Source organism: Salmo trutta, chromosome 14, assembly GCF_901001165.1.
Source record: "Salmo trutta chromosome 14, fSalTru1.1, whole genome shotgun sequence".
Taxonomy (NCBI): Eukaryota; Metazoa; Chordata; class Actinopteri; order Salmoniformes; family Salmonidae; genus Salmo; species Salmo trutta.
The window spans coordinates 7,443,513-7,459,201 of NC_042970.1; the positions used below are offsets into that span (position 1 = coordinate 7,443,513).

Consider the following 15,689-nt stretch of genomic DNA (forward strand, 5'->3'; position numbering starts at 1 on the left):
TGAACTGGTTTCAACCACGTGGATTCAGAAACCACTGAACCGTCATTGTGTTTCAGCCCCGTGGATTCAGAAACCACTGAACCGTCAATGTGTTTCAGCCCCGTGGATTCATAAACCACTGAACCCTCAGTGGGTTTCAGCCCCGTGGATTCAGAAACCACTGAACCCTCAGTGGGTTTCAGCCCCGTGGATTCATAAACCACTGAACCCTCAGTGGGTTTCAGCCCCGTGGATTCATAAACCACTGAACCCTCAGTGGGTTTCAGCCCCGTGGATTCAGAAACCACTGACAGTGATGTATATTATTGACACATCATTGCGGGTGGGATGTTCCAGTGGAAGATTCAGTCAGGCATCATATAGTCATACCATGTATACGTGTGGTCTGTGGACTGTCTTCCTACTTACCTTGATAAGAGAGCTGATGACAATGGCTCCAGCATTCACCATGGGGTTGTGGGGTTTGTCTAGGTACACAAGTATCAGGGTTAATACAGAGTTAACACAGTACATTCATAGAAGTAGAATTTTGAGCGATAAGTCTTAAGACAGACGATATCATGTCCACTTGGTAGAAAGTAGAAGAACTATCTTGTCACTTTAAACTCACGTGGCCTTAACTTCAACTGAAATCATATCATATTCTTCCACCAAACTAACAAAACCCCTACAATATTGCAAGGGTTCCCTTACCCACCTTCCTCATCCAGGTAGAGCTTGTTGAACTTGAGTCCGCTGGGCTCCATCCCCACATAGCGGTGTACCTTCTCTGTCCCAGCCTCGTGAATAGCCACAGCATACTCCAGAGGCTTCACACACGACTGGAGACAGAAAGGCTGCTTGCTTTCTCCTACTGAGTGTCTGGAGGGAGAGGAGGGAGGAGAACGGGGAAACACAGGGGAAGAAAGGGAAAGGAGAAGATAGGGGAAAAAAGATAGGACAGGAGGAGAGAGGAAAACAGGGGAAGAGATAGGAAGTGAGAGAGGCCAGGAAGAGAGGAAAAAACCAGGGAAGAAAGAAGAGAGGGAGAGAAGGCCTAGTTGTCAGCATAAGTAACTATTTCACATTCAGTTATGTTTTTAAATAACTTTTAATCTGCCAGACATCCTCTGTCCATCCACAGTACACAGACACACCCCCAGAGACCAGGACTGTTGTACCTACCTCTGTCCATCCACAGTACACAGAGACACACCCCCAGAGACCAGAACTGTTGTACCTACCTCTGTCCATCCACAGTACACAGAGACACACCCCCAGAGGTCAGGACTGTTGTACCTACCTCTGTCCATCCACAGTACACAGAGACAAACCCCCAGAGGTCAGGACTGTTGTACCTACCTCTGTCCATCCACAGTACACAGAGACACACCCCCAGAGACCAGGACTGTTGTACCTACCTCTGTCCATCCACAGTACACAGAGACACACCCCCAGAGATCAGGACTGTTGTACCTACCTCTGTCCATCCACAGTACACAGAGACACACCCCCAGAGATCAGGACTGTTGTACCTACCTCTGTCCATCCACAGTACACAGAGACACACCCCCAGAGACCAGAACTGTTGTACCTACCTCTGTCCATCCACAGTACACAGAGACACACCCCCAGAGGTCAGGACTGTTGTACCTACCTCTGTCCATCCACAGTACACAGAGACACACCCCCAGAGGTCAGGACTGTTGTACCTACCTCTGTCCATCCACAGACACACCCCCAGAGACCAGAACTGTTGTACCTACCTCTGTCCATCCACAGTACACAGAGACACACCCCCAGAGACCAGGACTGTTGTACCTACCTCTGTCCATCCACAGTACACAGAGACACACCCCCAGAGATCAGGACTGTTGTACCTACCTCTGTCCATCCACAGTACACAGAGACACACCCCCAGAGATCAGGACTGTTGTACCTACCTCTGTCCATCCACAGTACACAGAGACACACACCCCCAGAGGTCAGGACTGTTGTACCTACCTCTGTCCATCCACAGTACACAGAGACACACACCCCCAGAGGTCAGGACTGTTGTACCTACCTCTGTCCATCCACAGTACACAGAGACACACCCCCAGAGGTCAGGACTGTTGTACCTACCTCTGTCCATCCACAGTACACAGAGACACACCCCAGAGATCAGGACTGAACTTGGCCAGGTGGGGAATGTAGACTGCTACCTGGATCCAGGAAGTACAGACCGGCCATTAGAACAGGTGCATGTTTCCAGTTCTAACACAGTGCAGTAATATCTAGAAATGCAATTCCCCCCCCCAAAAAAAAAAAAAATATTAAGAAAGATCAGAATTAACAATGTCAGAGTCTGGAAGCAGGTCATGAAGCCAATACTGCACACGTTAAACAGATACTACTGTATATGTTAAACAGATACTACTGTATACGTTAAACAGATACTACTGTACACGTTAAACAAATACTACTGTACACGTTAAACAGATACTACTGTACACATTAAACAGATACTACTGTACACGTTAAACTACTGTACACGGTAAACAAATATACTTACATGTCCATCATGGTTTTTCTGGACGGTGTCGTAGATTTGATCTATCTTTGTTACAAAGGAATCAAACTCAGGGATGATGAACTTCTTTCTGAAGGCCTGGATCAGAAGCACTATGTTCCCACCAACACACCTGAGGATCGGTACAACAACGTTTTATTAGAACTGAAATAAGGAAATTAATATCCTTTGTCCGTGAACCAGAGCCCTAGAACATTAATTCTGAATTACACTGTTAGACTCAACTGTCTTTTCAAAATTAAGCAGAGTGTTTCATCTATGGCAATGAATTAGAGTTAATAACTATGAAAGGATTCTCATTCAGAGTAAATTATTGTCGGTACAGAAACCAGTGCTTCTCATAGTGTACATTTGAAAGGGTCTACACCCAGCTAGCACATAACGTTCTGAGAACCATATGTTTATTAGAGCTTGGTGAGAGTGTGGTTGTCCTATGGTTATTTTGCATACAACTTTCCCACAGCATTCTGGGAAACGTGCAGGATACACAGCAAGTACATAAGGTTATGAGAAACATATGTTTCTTAGGTGGGAATTTCAGTACTTCAGCATAACGTTTCCTACAGGTTTCCTCTTGGTTCTAGTACATTAATGTTCTCATAACATTAAGAAAACTTTCCATAAAAACCACAAGGAAACAAGGAAATGTTCAAAGAACGTTCTAAGAATGTTATTTAAGAACATGCATTCTGTTCTCAGCGTCAACAAAACTCTTTTGAGGGAAGCATAGTAAAACGTTCTCAGAACCTCCCTGGTAACCTAAAAATGTACGTTCCCAGACCAGACAAAATGTTCACTTCCATTCTCAGAACGTTTACAAAACTTTCAGTTTTACCGGAAACGTATGGTTTCGTTCCCAGAACCAATAGGAAACCAAAAACATACTTTCCCTCCACTTCCAATGAACCAAATATGCTAGCTGAGTATTCTACACAGTAGGTTACTCATAAATAAAGGTTGCGAAAAGTTAAAAGGCCTATCATATGTCTTTGTTGTGAGCAGAGAGGCGGGTTGGGGTAGGAAATAATAAGGCATTGATCAGGGAGTATAATTAGCTGTGTGTGTGTGTGTGTGTCACAGAGAATAACGTTCACATTCTCACATAGCTCAGCTGAACCCTATTTTCCACAGCAATTCAAACCACTTATCAGCACCAAGATTAGGAAACAGAAACAACAACGGGGAAGAAGTAGAATAACGGTCATTCAACAGATAACAGTCCATCCAACTGCACCTCAGGAAGTGTCAGTCAGTACTGCCTCAAAGGAATCATCGGGAAAGTGAACATATCTTTTCAAACAACCGATAGCACTTTCTTAAAGCGACAGTACACAAATCTAATTATAATCAAATAAGTAAGATAATAAGTGAACATACACTGACTCCTGACTCCATTGTTATAAATCAGAGTCACGGTGTGGCATGATAAAGATTAAACGTCTCTCATTTTGACTGTGTGTATGTGTGTGCATGCATGTGTGTATACGTGCCCCCAAGGTCCAAGCCAGCTGGCATCTATCAATCCGAGTCGTTCCCTGCCCTGTAGCCCACGACAAGACTACCCACCCACAAACACATGCAGATAATACGTAGGCGAGTGCACCGAGTGAGAGCGCACATGCTGTTGTCTCTAGCTAACTCTTAAACATGACTCTGTATTGAGGATTAAATGACAGAGAGAGAGGATCTGTCTGTCTGTCTGTCTGTCTGTCTGTCTGTCTGTCTGTCTGTCTGTCTGTCTGTCTGTCTGTCTGTCTGTCTGTCTGTCTGTCTGTCTGTCTGTCTGTCTGTCTGTCTGTCTGTCTGTCTGTCTGTCTGTCTGTCTGTCTGTCTGTCTGTCTGTCTGTCTGTCTGTCTGTCTGTCTGTGTGTGTGTGTGTGTGTGTGTGTGTGTGTGTGTGTGTGTGTGTGTGTGTGTGTGTGTGTGTGTGTGTGTGTGTGTGTGACAGAGAGACAGAAAGAAATACAGTATAATGTAGGCCTAAAACAAACCCTGGATTAATCATGTGGAATGCTGAAGGGGTCAGGGTATTTATAGCCTGTCTCTACCATGGTACTTTGCAGTAAGAGGAGACGGAAATGTGATGACAGTGTGTTAGAGAGGCAGAGAGGGGTAGAGAGAGGTGGAGAAAGGGGGGTAGAGAGGGGTAGAGAGAGGTGGAGAGAGCTAGAGAGGGGTAGAGAGAGGTGGAGAGAGGTAGAGAGAGGTAGAGAGAGGTAGAGAGAGGTAGAGGGGTAGAGAGAGGTGGAGAGAGCTAGAGAGGGGTAGAGAGAGGTGGAGAGAGAGATGGAGAGGGGTAGAGAGAGTTGGAGAGAGAGATGGAGAGGGGTAGAGAGAGGTGGAGAGGGGTAGAGAGAGGTAGAGAGCGGTAGAGAGATGTAGAGAGAGGTAGAGAGGGGTAGAGAGAGGTGGAGGTAGCTAGAGAGGGGTAGAGAGAGGTGGAGAGAGAGATGGAGAGGGGTAGAGAGAGTTGGAGAGAGGTTGAAAGAGGTGGAGAGGGGTGTTTGCAACGGTGTTTGCAACGCCAGGGTTGTCGGTTCGATTCCCACAGGGGACCAGTACGCAAAAAAAAAAAATGTATGAAATGTATGTTTTCAGCACCTTTATTTCCATGACTGATCAAAACAAATGTTCTCATCCTGTCTTGTTTCTCTGCAGCAGACATACAGTGCATTCAGAAAGTATTCAGACCCCTTCACTTTTCCCACATTTTGTTACTTTACAGCCTTATTCTAAAATTGATTAAATAGTTTTTTCCTCATCAATCTACACACTCCCCCATAATTACAAAGCAAAAATATATTTTTTTTGTTGCAAATTTATAAACACAAAAAACCCTGAAATATCACATTTACATAAGTATTCAGACCCTTTACTCAGTACTTTGTTGAAGCAACTTTGGCAGCTATTACAGCCTTAAGTCTTCTTCGGTGTGACGCTAGAAGCTTGGCACACCTGTATTTGGGGAGTTTCTCCCATTCTTCTCTGTAGATCCTCTCAAGCTCTGTCAGGTTGGATGGGAGCGTTGCTGCACAGCTATTTTCAGGTCTCTCCAGAGATGTTCGATCGGGTTCAAGTCCGGGCTCTGGCTGGACCACTCAAGGACATTCAGAGACTTGTCCCGAGGCCACTCCTACGTTGTTTTGGCTGTGCGTTCTGGAGAAAGTTTTCATCAAGGATCTCTCTGTACTTTGCTCCATTCATCTTTCCCTCGATCCTGACTAGTCTCCCAGTCCCTGCCGCTGAAAAACATCCCCACAACAGGATGCTACCACCACCATGCTTCACTGTAGGGATGGTGATAAGTTTCCTCCTGCTTGGCATTCAGGCCAAAGAGTTCAATCTTGGAGAATTTTGTTTCTCATGGTCTGTCCTTTAGGTGCCTTTTGTCAAACTCCAAGCGGGCTGTCATGTGCCTTTTACTGAGGAGTGGCTTCCGTCTGGCCACTCTACCATAAAGGCCTGATTGGTGAAGTGCTGCAGAAATGGTTGTCCTTCTGGAAGGTTCTCCCATCTCCACAGAGGAACTCTGGAGCTCTGTCAGAGTGACCATCGGGTTCTGGGTCACCTCTATGACCAAGGCCCTTCTCCCCGATTGCTCAGTTTGGCCGGGCGGCCAGCTCTAGGAAGAGTCTTGGTGTTTCCAAACATCTTCCATTTAAGAATGATGGAGGCCACTGTGTTCTTGGGGACCTTCAATGCTGCAGAAATTTTGGGCTACCCTTTCCCAGATCTGTGCCTCGACACAATCCTGTCTCGGCGCTATACAGACAATTCCTTCGATCTCATGGCTTGGTTTTTGCTCTGACATGCACTGTCAACTGTGGGACCTTATATAGACAGGTGTGTGCCTTTCCAAATCATGTCCAATCAATTGAATTTACCACAGGTGGACTTCAATCAAGTTGTATAAACACTTCAAGTATGATCAATGGAAACAGGATGCACCTGAGCTCAATTTCGAGTCTCATAGCAAAGGGTCTGAATATTTATGCAAATAAGGTATTTCTGTTTTTACATTTGCAATAAATTCAAAAAACCTGTTTTCACTTTGTCATTATGGGGTATTGTGTGTAGGTTGAAGAGGGCATGTTTTTATTTAATCCATTTTAGAATAAGGCTGTAACGTAACAAGATGTGGAAAAAGTCAAGGGGTCTGAATACTTTACGAATGCACCAAGAACAGTGAGCAATATGTTTGGAACATCAAATTGCAATAAAATTACAGTATCTAATCCTTATTTATTTTTTTAGTATTTTCTAATTTTGTTTGCTAATTTACTTACTTTTTAACTCTGCATTGTTGGGAAAGGGCTTGCAAGTAAGCATTTCACAGTAAAGTCTACACCTGTTGTATTTGGTACAAGTGACAAATAAATTTTGATTTTGAATCGCAAGAATTTATGGGATACTTCAGGATTTTGGCAATGAGGACTTTTATCTACTCCCTCAGTCAGATGAACTCATGGATATCATTTTTATGTCTCTGTGTCAAGTATGAAGGAAGTTAGATGTAGATTTGCGAGCCAATGCTAACCAGTGTTAGCGCAATGACTGGAAGTCTATGGGTATTTGCTAGCATAGCAGATACCATAGACTTACAGTCATTATGCTAACTCTAGTTAGCAATTGCGCTAGCGCTAGTTAGCAACTTCCTTCAAACTGCACGCAGAGACATAAAAATGGTATCCATGAGATCATCAGACTCTGGCGAAGCAGATAAAGGGCCGCATTATTTAACTAACAAAGGTTAAATAAAAAAATGTAAAAGCCTAAATCCCAAAGATATACCTTTAAGTATCATGATAATATCTTATTGTGAGGTCCCTGGCAATTCCCAGCCTTAGTAGAAAGGGGTAGAGAGAGGTTGCGAGACGTGGAGAGAGGAAGAGAGAGATGGCGAGGGGTAGCTCTAGAAGCAGGTCCCAAATCGCTCCCTCCCCTTTGGCCCTAACCTTTTGATTTAGCAGACCTGTAGATGTAAGCAATATGAGAGCTTCAACAATGCTCCGCAATATACCTTGGGTTAAGGGGTAGGGGTATGGAGAGATTTGGGAGTGGCTAGATCCCCAGCTAGCCGACAAGATAGAAGACTCACTTGTGGAAGAGTTCCCGGTCCATCATGACGTCATGAAAGGATTCCGTTACGGAGCGTTGCAGCTTGTCCATACAGTCCTTCAGTCTGGGGTCTGATGCATTAAGACCAGTTTTCTTCAGGGCCTGATCAAATCAAATCAAACGTTATTTAAAGCGCATTTAAAAATCGCAAGACACTATACAGTAAAATCAATCCAATGGTAAATAACATAAATAGGGTTCGGTTAGGGAGAAAGGCATTATGGGAAATTATGGCATCAGCAAAACAAAAAAATGTACTGGAAATAAAACAGCCTCACCAAGTTATTAATACTGTTATGAGAGGCACTTAGATGTGAACTAACGTCACAGGAACTAACTTTAACTCATCTTGTAATCCACTGACAGAGATGAGCCTTGTTCCAAGAGGAGCACCTGATTCCATTTTTTATTTAAGCTTGGTGAAGCACGTTTGGGTACGCTTTCAGTCACTTGTTGCGAGCGTTTTCATTCAAACAGTACAGTACTGTTGGTGCAATATGAAAAATCAGAGCCTTCACTATCTATTACAACTGAATCTTTCATTTAACAAGTTACAGTTCATTTGTGGCGATTTCATTACGTTGGAAGATAAAAACATCCATGTTATTGTTGCATGATTGTAACGTTGTCGTCGGATTTAGACCAAAACGCAGCGGGGAAATGTGCACTCATCTTCTTTTTTATAAACGGACAAGAAGGAGAACCAAAATAAACACAAAGAAAACACAACGACTAATCACAGGCTGGTAAGGCACAAGGCTATACACAGAACAATCTCCCACAAAGTACTCAACAAACACATACCTATATATAGGACTCTCAATCAGAGGCAACTAGAAAACACCTGCCTCCTGAGTCCAACCCCAATTAACAAAACATAGAAATACAAAAGACTAGACAGAACATAGAAATACACTAACAAAGAACAGTGCCCAAAAACCCCCGGAATACATAAATAAAATATCCTACTAAAAAACCACCACCCCGAACCACATAAAACAAATACCCTCTGCCACGTCCTGACCAAACTACAATAACAAATAACCCCTATTACTGGTCAGGACGTGACAATGATAATACAACCAAATCTCAGTACTAACTATCCAGGGTAATCTAGTCTCTAGTAACTATACAGGGTAATATAGTCTCTGTAGTAACTATATAGGGTAATATAGTCTCTGTAGTAACTATACAGGGTAATCTAGTCTCTGTAGTAACTATGCAGGGTAATATAGTCTCAGTAGTAACTATGCAGGGTAATCAAGTCTCTGTAGTAACTATACAGGGTAATCTAGTCTCTGTAGTAACTATACAGGGTAATCACTGTAGTAACTATGCAGGGTAATCTAGTCTCTGTAGTAACTATGCAGGGTAATCTAGTCTCTGTAGTAACTATGCAGGGTAATCTAGTCTCTGTAGTAACTATCCAGGGTAATCTAGTCTCTAGTAACTATGCAGGGTAATCTAATCTCTGTAGTAACTATGCAGGGTAATCTAGTCTCTGTAGTAACAATACAGGGTAATCTAGTCTCTGTAGTAACTACGCAGGGTAATCTAGTCTCTGTAGTAACTATGCAGGGTAATCACTGTAGTAACTATGCAGGGTAATCTAGTCTCTAGTAACTATGCAGGGTAATCTAGTCTCTGTAGTAACTATGCAGGGTAATCTAGTCTCTGTAGTAACTATGCAGGGTAATCTAGTCTCTGTAGTAACTATGCAGGGTAATCTAGTCTCTGTAGTAACTATGCAGGGTAATATAGTCTCTGTAGTAACTATGCAGGGTAATCTAGTCTCTGTAGTAACTATGTAGGGTAATCTAGTCTCTGTAGTAACTATGCAGGGTAATCTAGTCTCTGTAGTAACTATGCAGGGTAATATAGTCTCTATAGTATCTATGCAGGGTAATCACTGTAGTAACTATGCAGGGTAATCTAGTCTCTGTAGTAACTATGCAGGGTAATCTAGTCTCTGTAGTAACTATACAGGGTAATCTAGTCTCTGTAGTAACTATACAGGGTAATCTAGTCTCTGTAGTAACTATGCAGGGTAAACACTGTAGTAACTATGCAGGGTAATCTAGTCTCTGTAGTAACTATGCAGGGTAATCTAGTCTCTGTAGTAACTATACAGGGTAATCTAGTCTCTGTAGTAACTATACAGGGTAATCTAGTCTCTGTAGTAACTATGCAGGGTAATATAGTCTCTGTAGTAACTATGCAGGGTAATCTAGTCTCTGTAGTAACTATACAGGGTAATATAGTCTCTGTAGTAACTATGCAGGGTAATCTAGTCTCTGTAGTAACTATGCAGGGTAATCTAGTCTCTGTAGTAACTATGCAGGGTAATCTAATCTCTGTAGTAACTATGCAGGGTAATCTAGTCTCTGTAGTAACTATGCAGGGTAATCACTGTAGTAACTATGCAGGGTAATCTAGTCTCTGTAGTAACTATGCAGGGTAATCACTGTAGTAACTATACAGGGTAATCTAGTCTCTGTAGTAACTATACAGGGTAATATAGTCTTTAGTAACTATGCAGGGTAATCTAGGCTCTGTAGTAACTATGCAGGGTAATCTAGTCTCTGTAGTAACTATACAGGGTAATATAGTCTTTAGTAACTATGCAGGGTAATCTAGTCTCTGTAGTAACTATACAGGGTAATATAGTCTTTAGTAACTATGCAGGGTAATCTAGGCTCTGTAGTAACTATGCAGGGTAATCTAGTCTCTGTAGTAACTATACAGGGTAATATAGTCTTTAGTAACTATGCAGGGTAATCTAGTCTCTGTAGTAACTATGCAGGGTAATCTAGTCTCTGTAGTAACTATGCAGGGTAATCTAGTCTCTGTAGTAACTATACAGAGTAATCTAGTCTCTGTAGTAACTATGCAGGGTAATATAGTCTCTGTAGTAGCTATACAGGGTAATCTAGTCTCTCTAGTAACTATGCAGGGTAATCACTGTAGTAACTATACAGGGTAATCTAGTCTCTGTAGTAACTATACAGGGTAATATAGTCTTTAGTAACTATGCAGGGTAATCTAGTCTCTGTAGTAACTATGCAGGGTAATCTAGTCTCTGTAGTAACTATGCAGGGTAATCTAGTCTCTGTAGTAACTATGCAGGGTAATCTAGTCTCTTTAGTAACTATACAGGGTAATATAGTCTTTAGTAACTATACAGGGTAATATAGTCTCTGTAGTAACTATGCAGGGTAATATAGTCTCTGTAGTAACTATGCAGGGTAATCTAGTCTCTTTAGTAACTATGCAGGGTAATCTAGTCTCTTTAGTAACTATACAGGGTAATATAGTCTTTAGTAACTATGCAGGGTAATCTAGTCTCTGTAGTAACTATGCAGGGTAATCTAGTCTCTTTAGTAACTATACAGGGTAATATAGTCTTTAGTAACTATACAGGGTAATATAGTCTCTGTAGTAACTATGCAGGGTAATCTAGTCTCTGTAGTAACTATACAGGGTAATATAGTCTTTAGTAACTATACAGGGTAATATAGTCTTTAGTAACTATACAGGGTAATCTAGTCTCTGTAGTAACTATGCAGGGTAATATAGTCTGTAGTAACTATACAGGGTAATATAGTCTTTAGTATCTATATAGGGTAATCTTTTGACTGTTGTGTTGTGATCTTCCCCAGACACATTCCTTCCAGTCCTCCATCAGGCCTGGAGGTATGGAGACTATTTCATTACAATAACATAATGTAATACTGTTCCATGATACACCTCTCTGTGTATTCACCCTGTTGTTGCCCACTGTCTTGCAATCAAGTGAAAATGAACTGCAATAGTTGAATGTATCCTTTGTTTGAGTTACTAACAGTATTTTAGAAAATGCGATAACATACATATTATTAATTTTAAAAAGTAAAATGACTCAACTAATTGGCCTGTCTTGAAATGTATTTGTGCTAAAACGGAGAGAGAGTTTGTTGTCAAGGAGGGTTGTGTGAGAAATGATATATTAGGCTACAGAGTAATCTATTTAGTTTATAATTGAATCTCCATTCTTGTAGATGGTTAACTGATGCGTGTACTCACAGAGATAAAGTGTGAGACAGGGACTTGTTCCTGACCATCTGTGATGGTGTAGAAGAGCATATCTTCAACTCCTGAGAACAGACCCTTTCCATCACTGCTCCTACAGCAACATAAGAGGACATTTTACACAACACAGACACATGGTTGGTATTGTTATTGGTAATGGTATTAAAATCATATTTATAGACTAATGGATGATTGATGAAAATGGAGAGAAGCGTTGTTTTAGAGATATAATTGCATGTAATGTCACACACACACACACACACACACACACACACACACACCAATAGAGAAACACAAACTCACAGTTTGGGAAGCACAGGATCCATATTTGAGGTTGTTCCAATGCGGTGCTGATCTGCTGAACTTGTGTTGAAACATTGTGTCGGTTCAACTTTAACGGTACGATGACAACCCGGCAATAAACAGTTATAACAACCCTTTTTGATCACTTTTCTAGTGGCGTCTGTCACAAACGTTTTCACAGCCGCTGCGTTGGTCACCCGTAATATTTTCAAACAGTGCATGTTTTACAACTTTATAGACAAATAAGAGCAAACTAGGAGAATAACTGCCTTCGGATACCGTTTCGTTATTTTCGTTACTTTCCACTATTTCTCCGCAGTCCGATAGTTCCGCTTTGGCCAAGCCACAACAGGTGCACTGTAGGCAACAGCAGCGACAGATACAATCCTGCTGTCACGTTCTAAACTCGTCATGGTGAGAGCAGAAAGCAGCCAGCTCTGGTGACGACGTCTGAGTATTGTCAGGTCGGGCATTGGTCAGCACAGTGACCAATGAGAAATTACAATCAAGCACATTCTAGGAGATGATTAACACAAGGTCTGGCGCCAAAGATACAATGTATTCAAATACTCAAGGGGCTGGCTGCAACCTGTAGACGACTCATGGGGCTGGCTGCAACCTGTAGACGACTCATGGGGCTGGCTGCAACCTGTAGACGACTCATGGGGCTGGCTGCAACCTGTAGACTCAAGGGGCTGGTTGCAACCTGTAGACGACTCATGGGCTGGCTGCAACCTGTAGACTCATGGGGCTGGCTGCAACCTGTAGAAGACTCATGGGCTGGCTGCAACCTGTAGACGACTCATGGGCTGGCTGCAACCTGTAGACTCAAGGGCTGGTTGCAACCTGTAGACGACTCATGGGCTGGCTGCAACCTGTAGACGACTCATGGGCTGGCTGCAACCTGTAGACTCAAGGGCTGGTTGCAACCTGTAGACGACTCATGGGCTGGCTGCAACCTGTAGACGATTCATGGGCTGGCTGCAACCTGTAGACTCATGGGGCTGGCTGCAACCTGTAGACGACTCAAGGGCTGGCTGCAACCTGTAGACGACTCATGGGCTGGCTGCAACCTGTAGACGACTAATGGGCTGGCTGCAACCTGTAGACGACTAATGGGCTGGCTGCAACCTGTAGACTCAAGGGCTGGCTGCAACCTGTAGATGACTCAAGGGCTGGCTGCAACCTGTAGACGACTCATGGGCTGGCTGCAACCTGTAGACAACTAATGGGCTGGCTGCAACCTGTAGACGACTCATGGGCTGGCTGCAACCTGTAGACTCATGGGCTGGCTGCAACCTGTAGACGACTCATGGGCTGGCTGCAACCTGTAGACAACTCAAGGGCTGGCTGCAACCTGTAGACTCATGGGCTGGCTGCAACCTGTAGACGACTCATGGGGCTGGCTGCAACCTGTAGACGACTCATGGGCTGGCTGCAACCTGTAGACAACTCAAGGGCTGGCTGCAACCTGTAGACTCATGGGCTGGCTGCAACCTGTAGACGACTCATGGGGCTGGCTGCAACCTGTAGACGACTCATGGGCTGGCTGCAACCTGTAGACGACTCATGGGCTGGCTGCAACCTGTAGACGACTCATGGGCTGGCTGCAACCTGTAGACTCATGGGCTGGCTGCAACCTGTAGACTCAAGGGCTGGCTGCAACCTGTAGACGACTCATGGGCTGGCTGCAACCTGTAGACAACTAATGGGCTGGCTGCAACCTGTAGACGACTCATGGGCTGGCTGCAACCTGTAGACTCATGGGCTGGCTGCAACCTGTAGACGACTCATGGGGCTGGCTGCAACCTGTAGACGCATCATGGGGCTGGCTGCAACCTGTAGACGACTCATGGGCTGGCTGCAACCTGTAGACGACTCATGGGGCTGGCTGCAACCTGTAGACGACTCATGGGCTGGCTGCAACCTGTAGACAACTCAAGGGCTGGCTGCAACCTGTAGACTCATGGGCTGGCTGCAACCTGTAGACGACTCATGGGGCTGGCTGCAACCTGTAGACGACTCATGGGCTGGCTGCAACCTGTAGACGACTCATGGGCTGGCTGCAACCTGTAGACGACTCATGGGCTGGCTGCAACCTGTAGACTCATGGGCTGGCTGCAACCTGTAGACTCAAGGGCTGGCTGCAACCTGTAGACGACTCATGGGCTGGCTGCAACCTGTAGACAACTAATGGGCTGGCTGCAACCTGTAGACGACTCATGGGCTGGCTGCAACCTGTAGACTCATGGGCTGGCTGCAACCTGTAGACGACTCATGGGGCTGGCTGCAACCTGTAGACGCATCATGGGGCTGGCTGCAACCTGTAGACGACTCATGGGCTGGCTGCAACCTGTAGACGACTCATGGGGCTGGCTGCAACCTGTAGACGACTCATGGGCTGGCTGCAACCTGTAGACGACTCAAGGGCTGGCTGCAACCTGTAGACTCATGGGCTGGCTGCAACCTGTAGACTCAAGGGGCTGGTTGCAACCTGTAGACGACTCATGGGCTGGCTGCAACCTGTAGACTCATGGGGCTGGCTGCAACCTGTAGACGACTCATGGGGCTGGCTGCAACCTGTAGACGACTCATGGGCTGGCTGCAACCTGTAGACCACTCAAGGGCTGGCTGCAACCTGTAGACGACTAATGGGCTGGCTGCAACCTGTAGACGACTAATGGGCTGGCTGCAACCTGTAGACGACTCAAGGGCTGGCTGCAACCTGTAGACGACTCATGGGCTGGCTGCAACCTGTAGACAACTAATGGGCTGGCTGCAACCTGTAGACGACTCATGGGCTGGCTGCAACCTGTAGACTCAAAGGCTGGCTGCAACCTGTAGACTCAAGGGCTGGCTGCAACCTGTAGACAACTCAAGGGCTGGCTGCAACCTGTAGATGACTCAAGGGCTGGCTGCAACCTGTAGACGACTCATGGGCTGGCTGCAACCTGTAGACGACTCATGGGCTGGCTGCAACCTGTAGACGACTCAAGGGCTGGCTGCAACCTGTAGACTCATGGGCTGGCTGCAACCTGTAGACGACTCATGGGCTGGCTGCAACCTGTAGACGACTCATGGGCTGGCTGCAACCTGTAGACAACTAATGGGCTGGCTGCAACCTGTAGACGACTCATGGGCTGGCTGCAACCTGTAGACTCATGGGCTGGCTGCAACCTGTAGACAACTCAAGGGCTGGCTGCAACCTGTAGACGACTCATGGGCTGGCTGCAACCTGTAGACTCATGGGCTGGCTGCAACCTGTAGACGACTCATGGGCTGGCTGCAACCTGTAGACGACTCATGGGCTGGCTGCAACCTGTAGACGACTCATGGGCTGGCTGCAACCTGTAGACAACTAATGGGCTGGCTGCAACCTGTAGACGACTCATGGGCTGGCTGCAACCTGTAGACTCATGGGCTGGCTGCAACCTGTAGACGACTCATGGGCTGGCTGCAACCTGTAGACGACTCATGGGCTGGCTGCAACCTGTAGACTCAAGGGCTGGCTGCAACCTGTAGACGACTCATGGGCTGGCTGCAACCTGTAGACGACTCATGGGCTGGCTGCAACCTGTAGACGACTCATGGGCTGGCTGCAACCTGTAGACGACTCATGGGGCTGGCTGCAACCTGTAGACTCATGGGC

At 45.2% G+C, this 15,689-nt stretch overlaps 1 protein-coding gene across 5 annotated transcripts in view; it reads right to left on the minus strand.

The window, feature by feature from the left end:
- The window catches only part of LOC115207306 (glutaminase kidney isoform, mitochondrial), a 36,318-nt gene extending 23,857 nt beyond the window's left edge, over positions 1-12,461 (minus strand). The window contains exons 1-7 of one of the 5 annotated variants that reach the window (XM_029774291.1): positions 12,041-12,461; positions 11,732-11,825; positions 7,650-7,771; positions 2,534-2,663; positions 2,104-2,183; positions 698-861; positions 409-467 (exon numbers count right to left, since the gene is read on the minus strand). In XM_029774291.1, the coding sequence (XP_029630151.1) occupies positions 409-467; positions 698-861; positions 2,104-2,183; positions 2,534-2,663; positions 7,650-7,771; positions 11,732-11,825; positions 12,041-12,261 (870 nt within the window). In that variant the 5' untranslated portion in view covers positions 12,262-12,461. Of the gene's footprint in view, positions 1-408; positions 468-697; positions 862-1,107; positions 1,135-1,223; positions 1,230-1,282; positions 1,514-2,103; positions 2,184-2,533; positions 2,664-7,649; positions 7,772-11,731; positions 11,832-12,040 lie in introns of those variants that run through there. The other 4 variants (XM_029774290.1, XM_029774292.1, XM_029774295.1 and 1 more) reach the window with 4 other exon arrangements.
- Between the last annotated feature and the right edge of the window lie 3,228 nt (positions 12,462-15,689).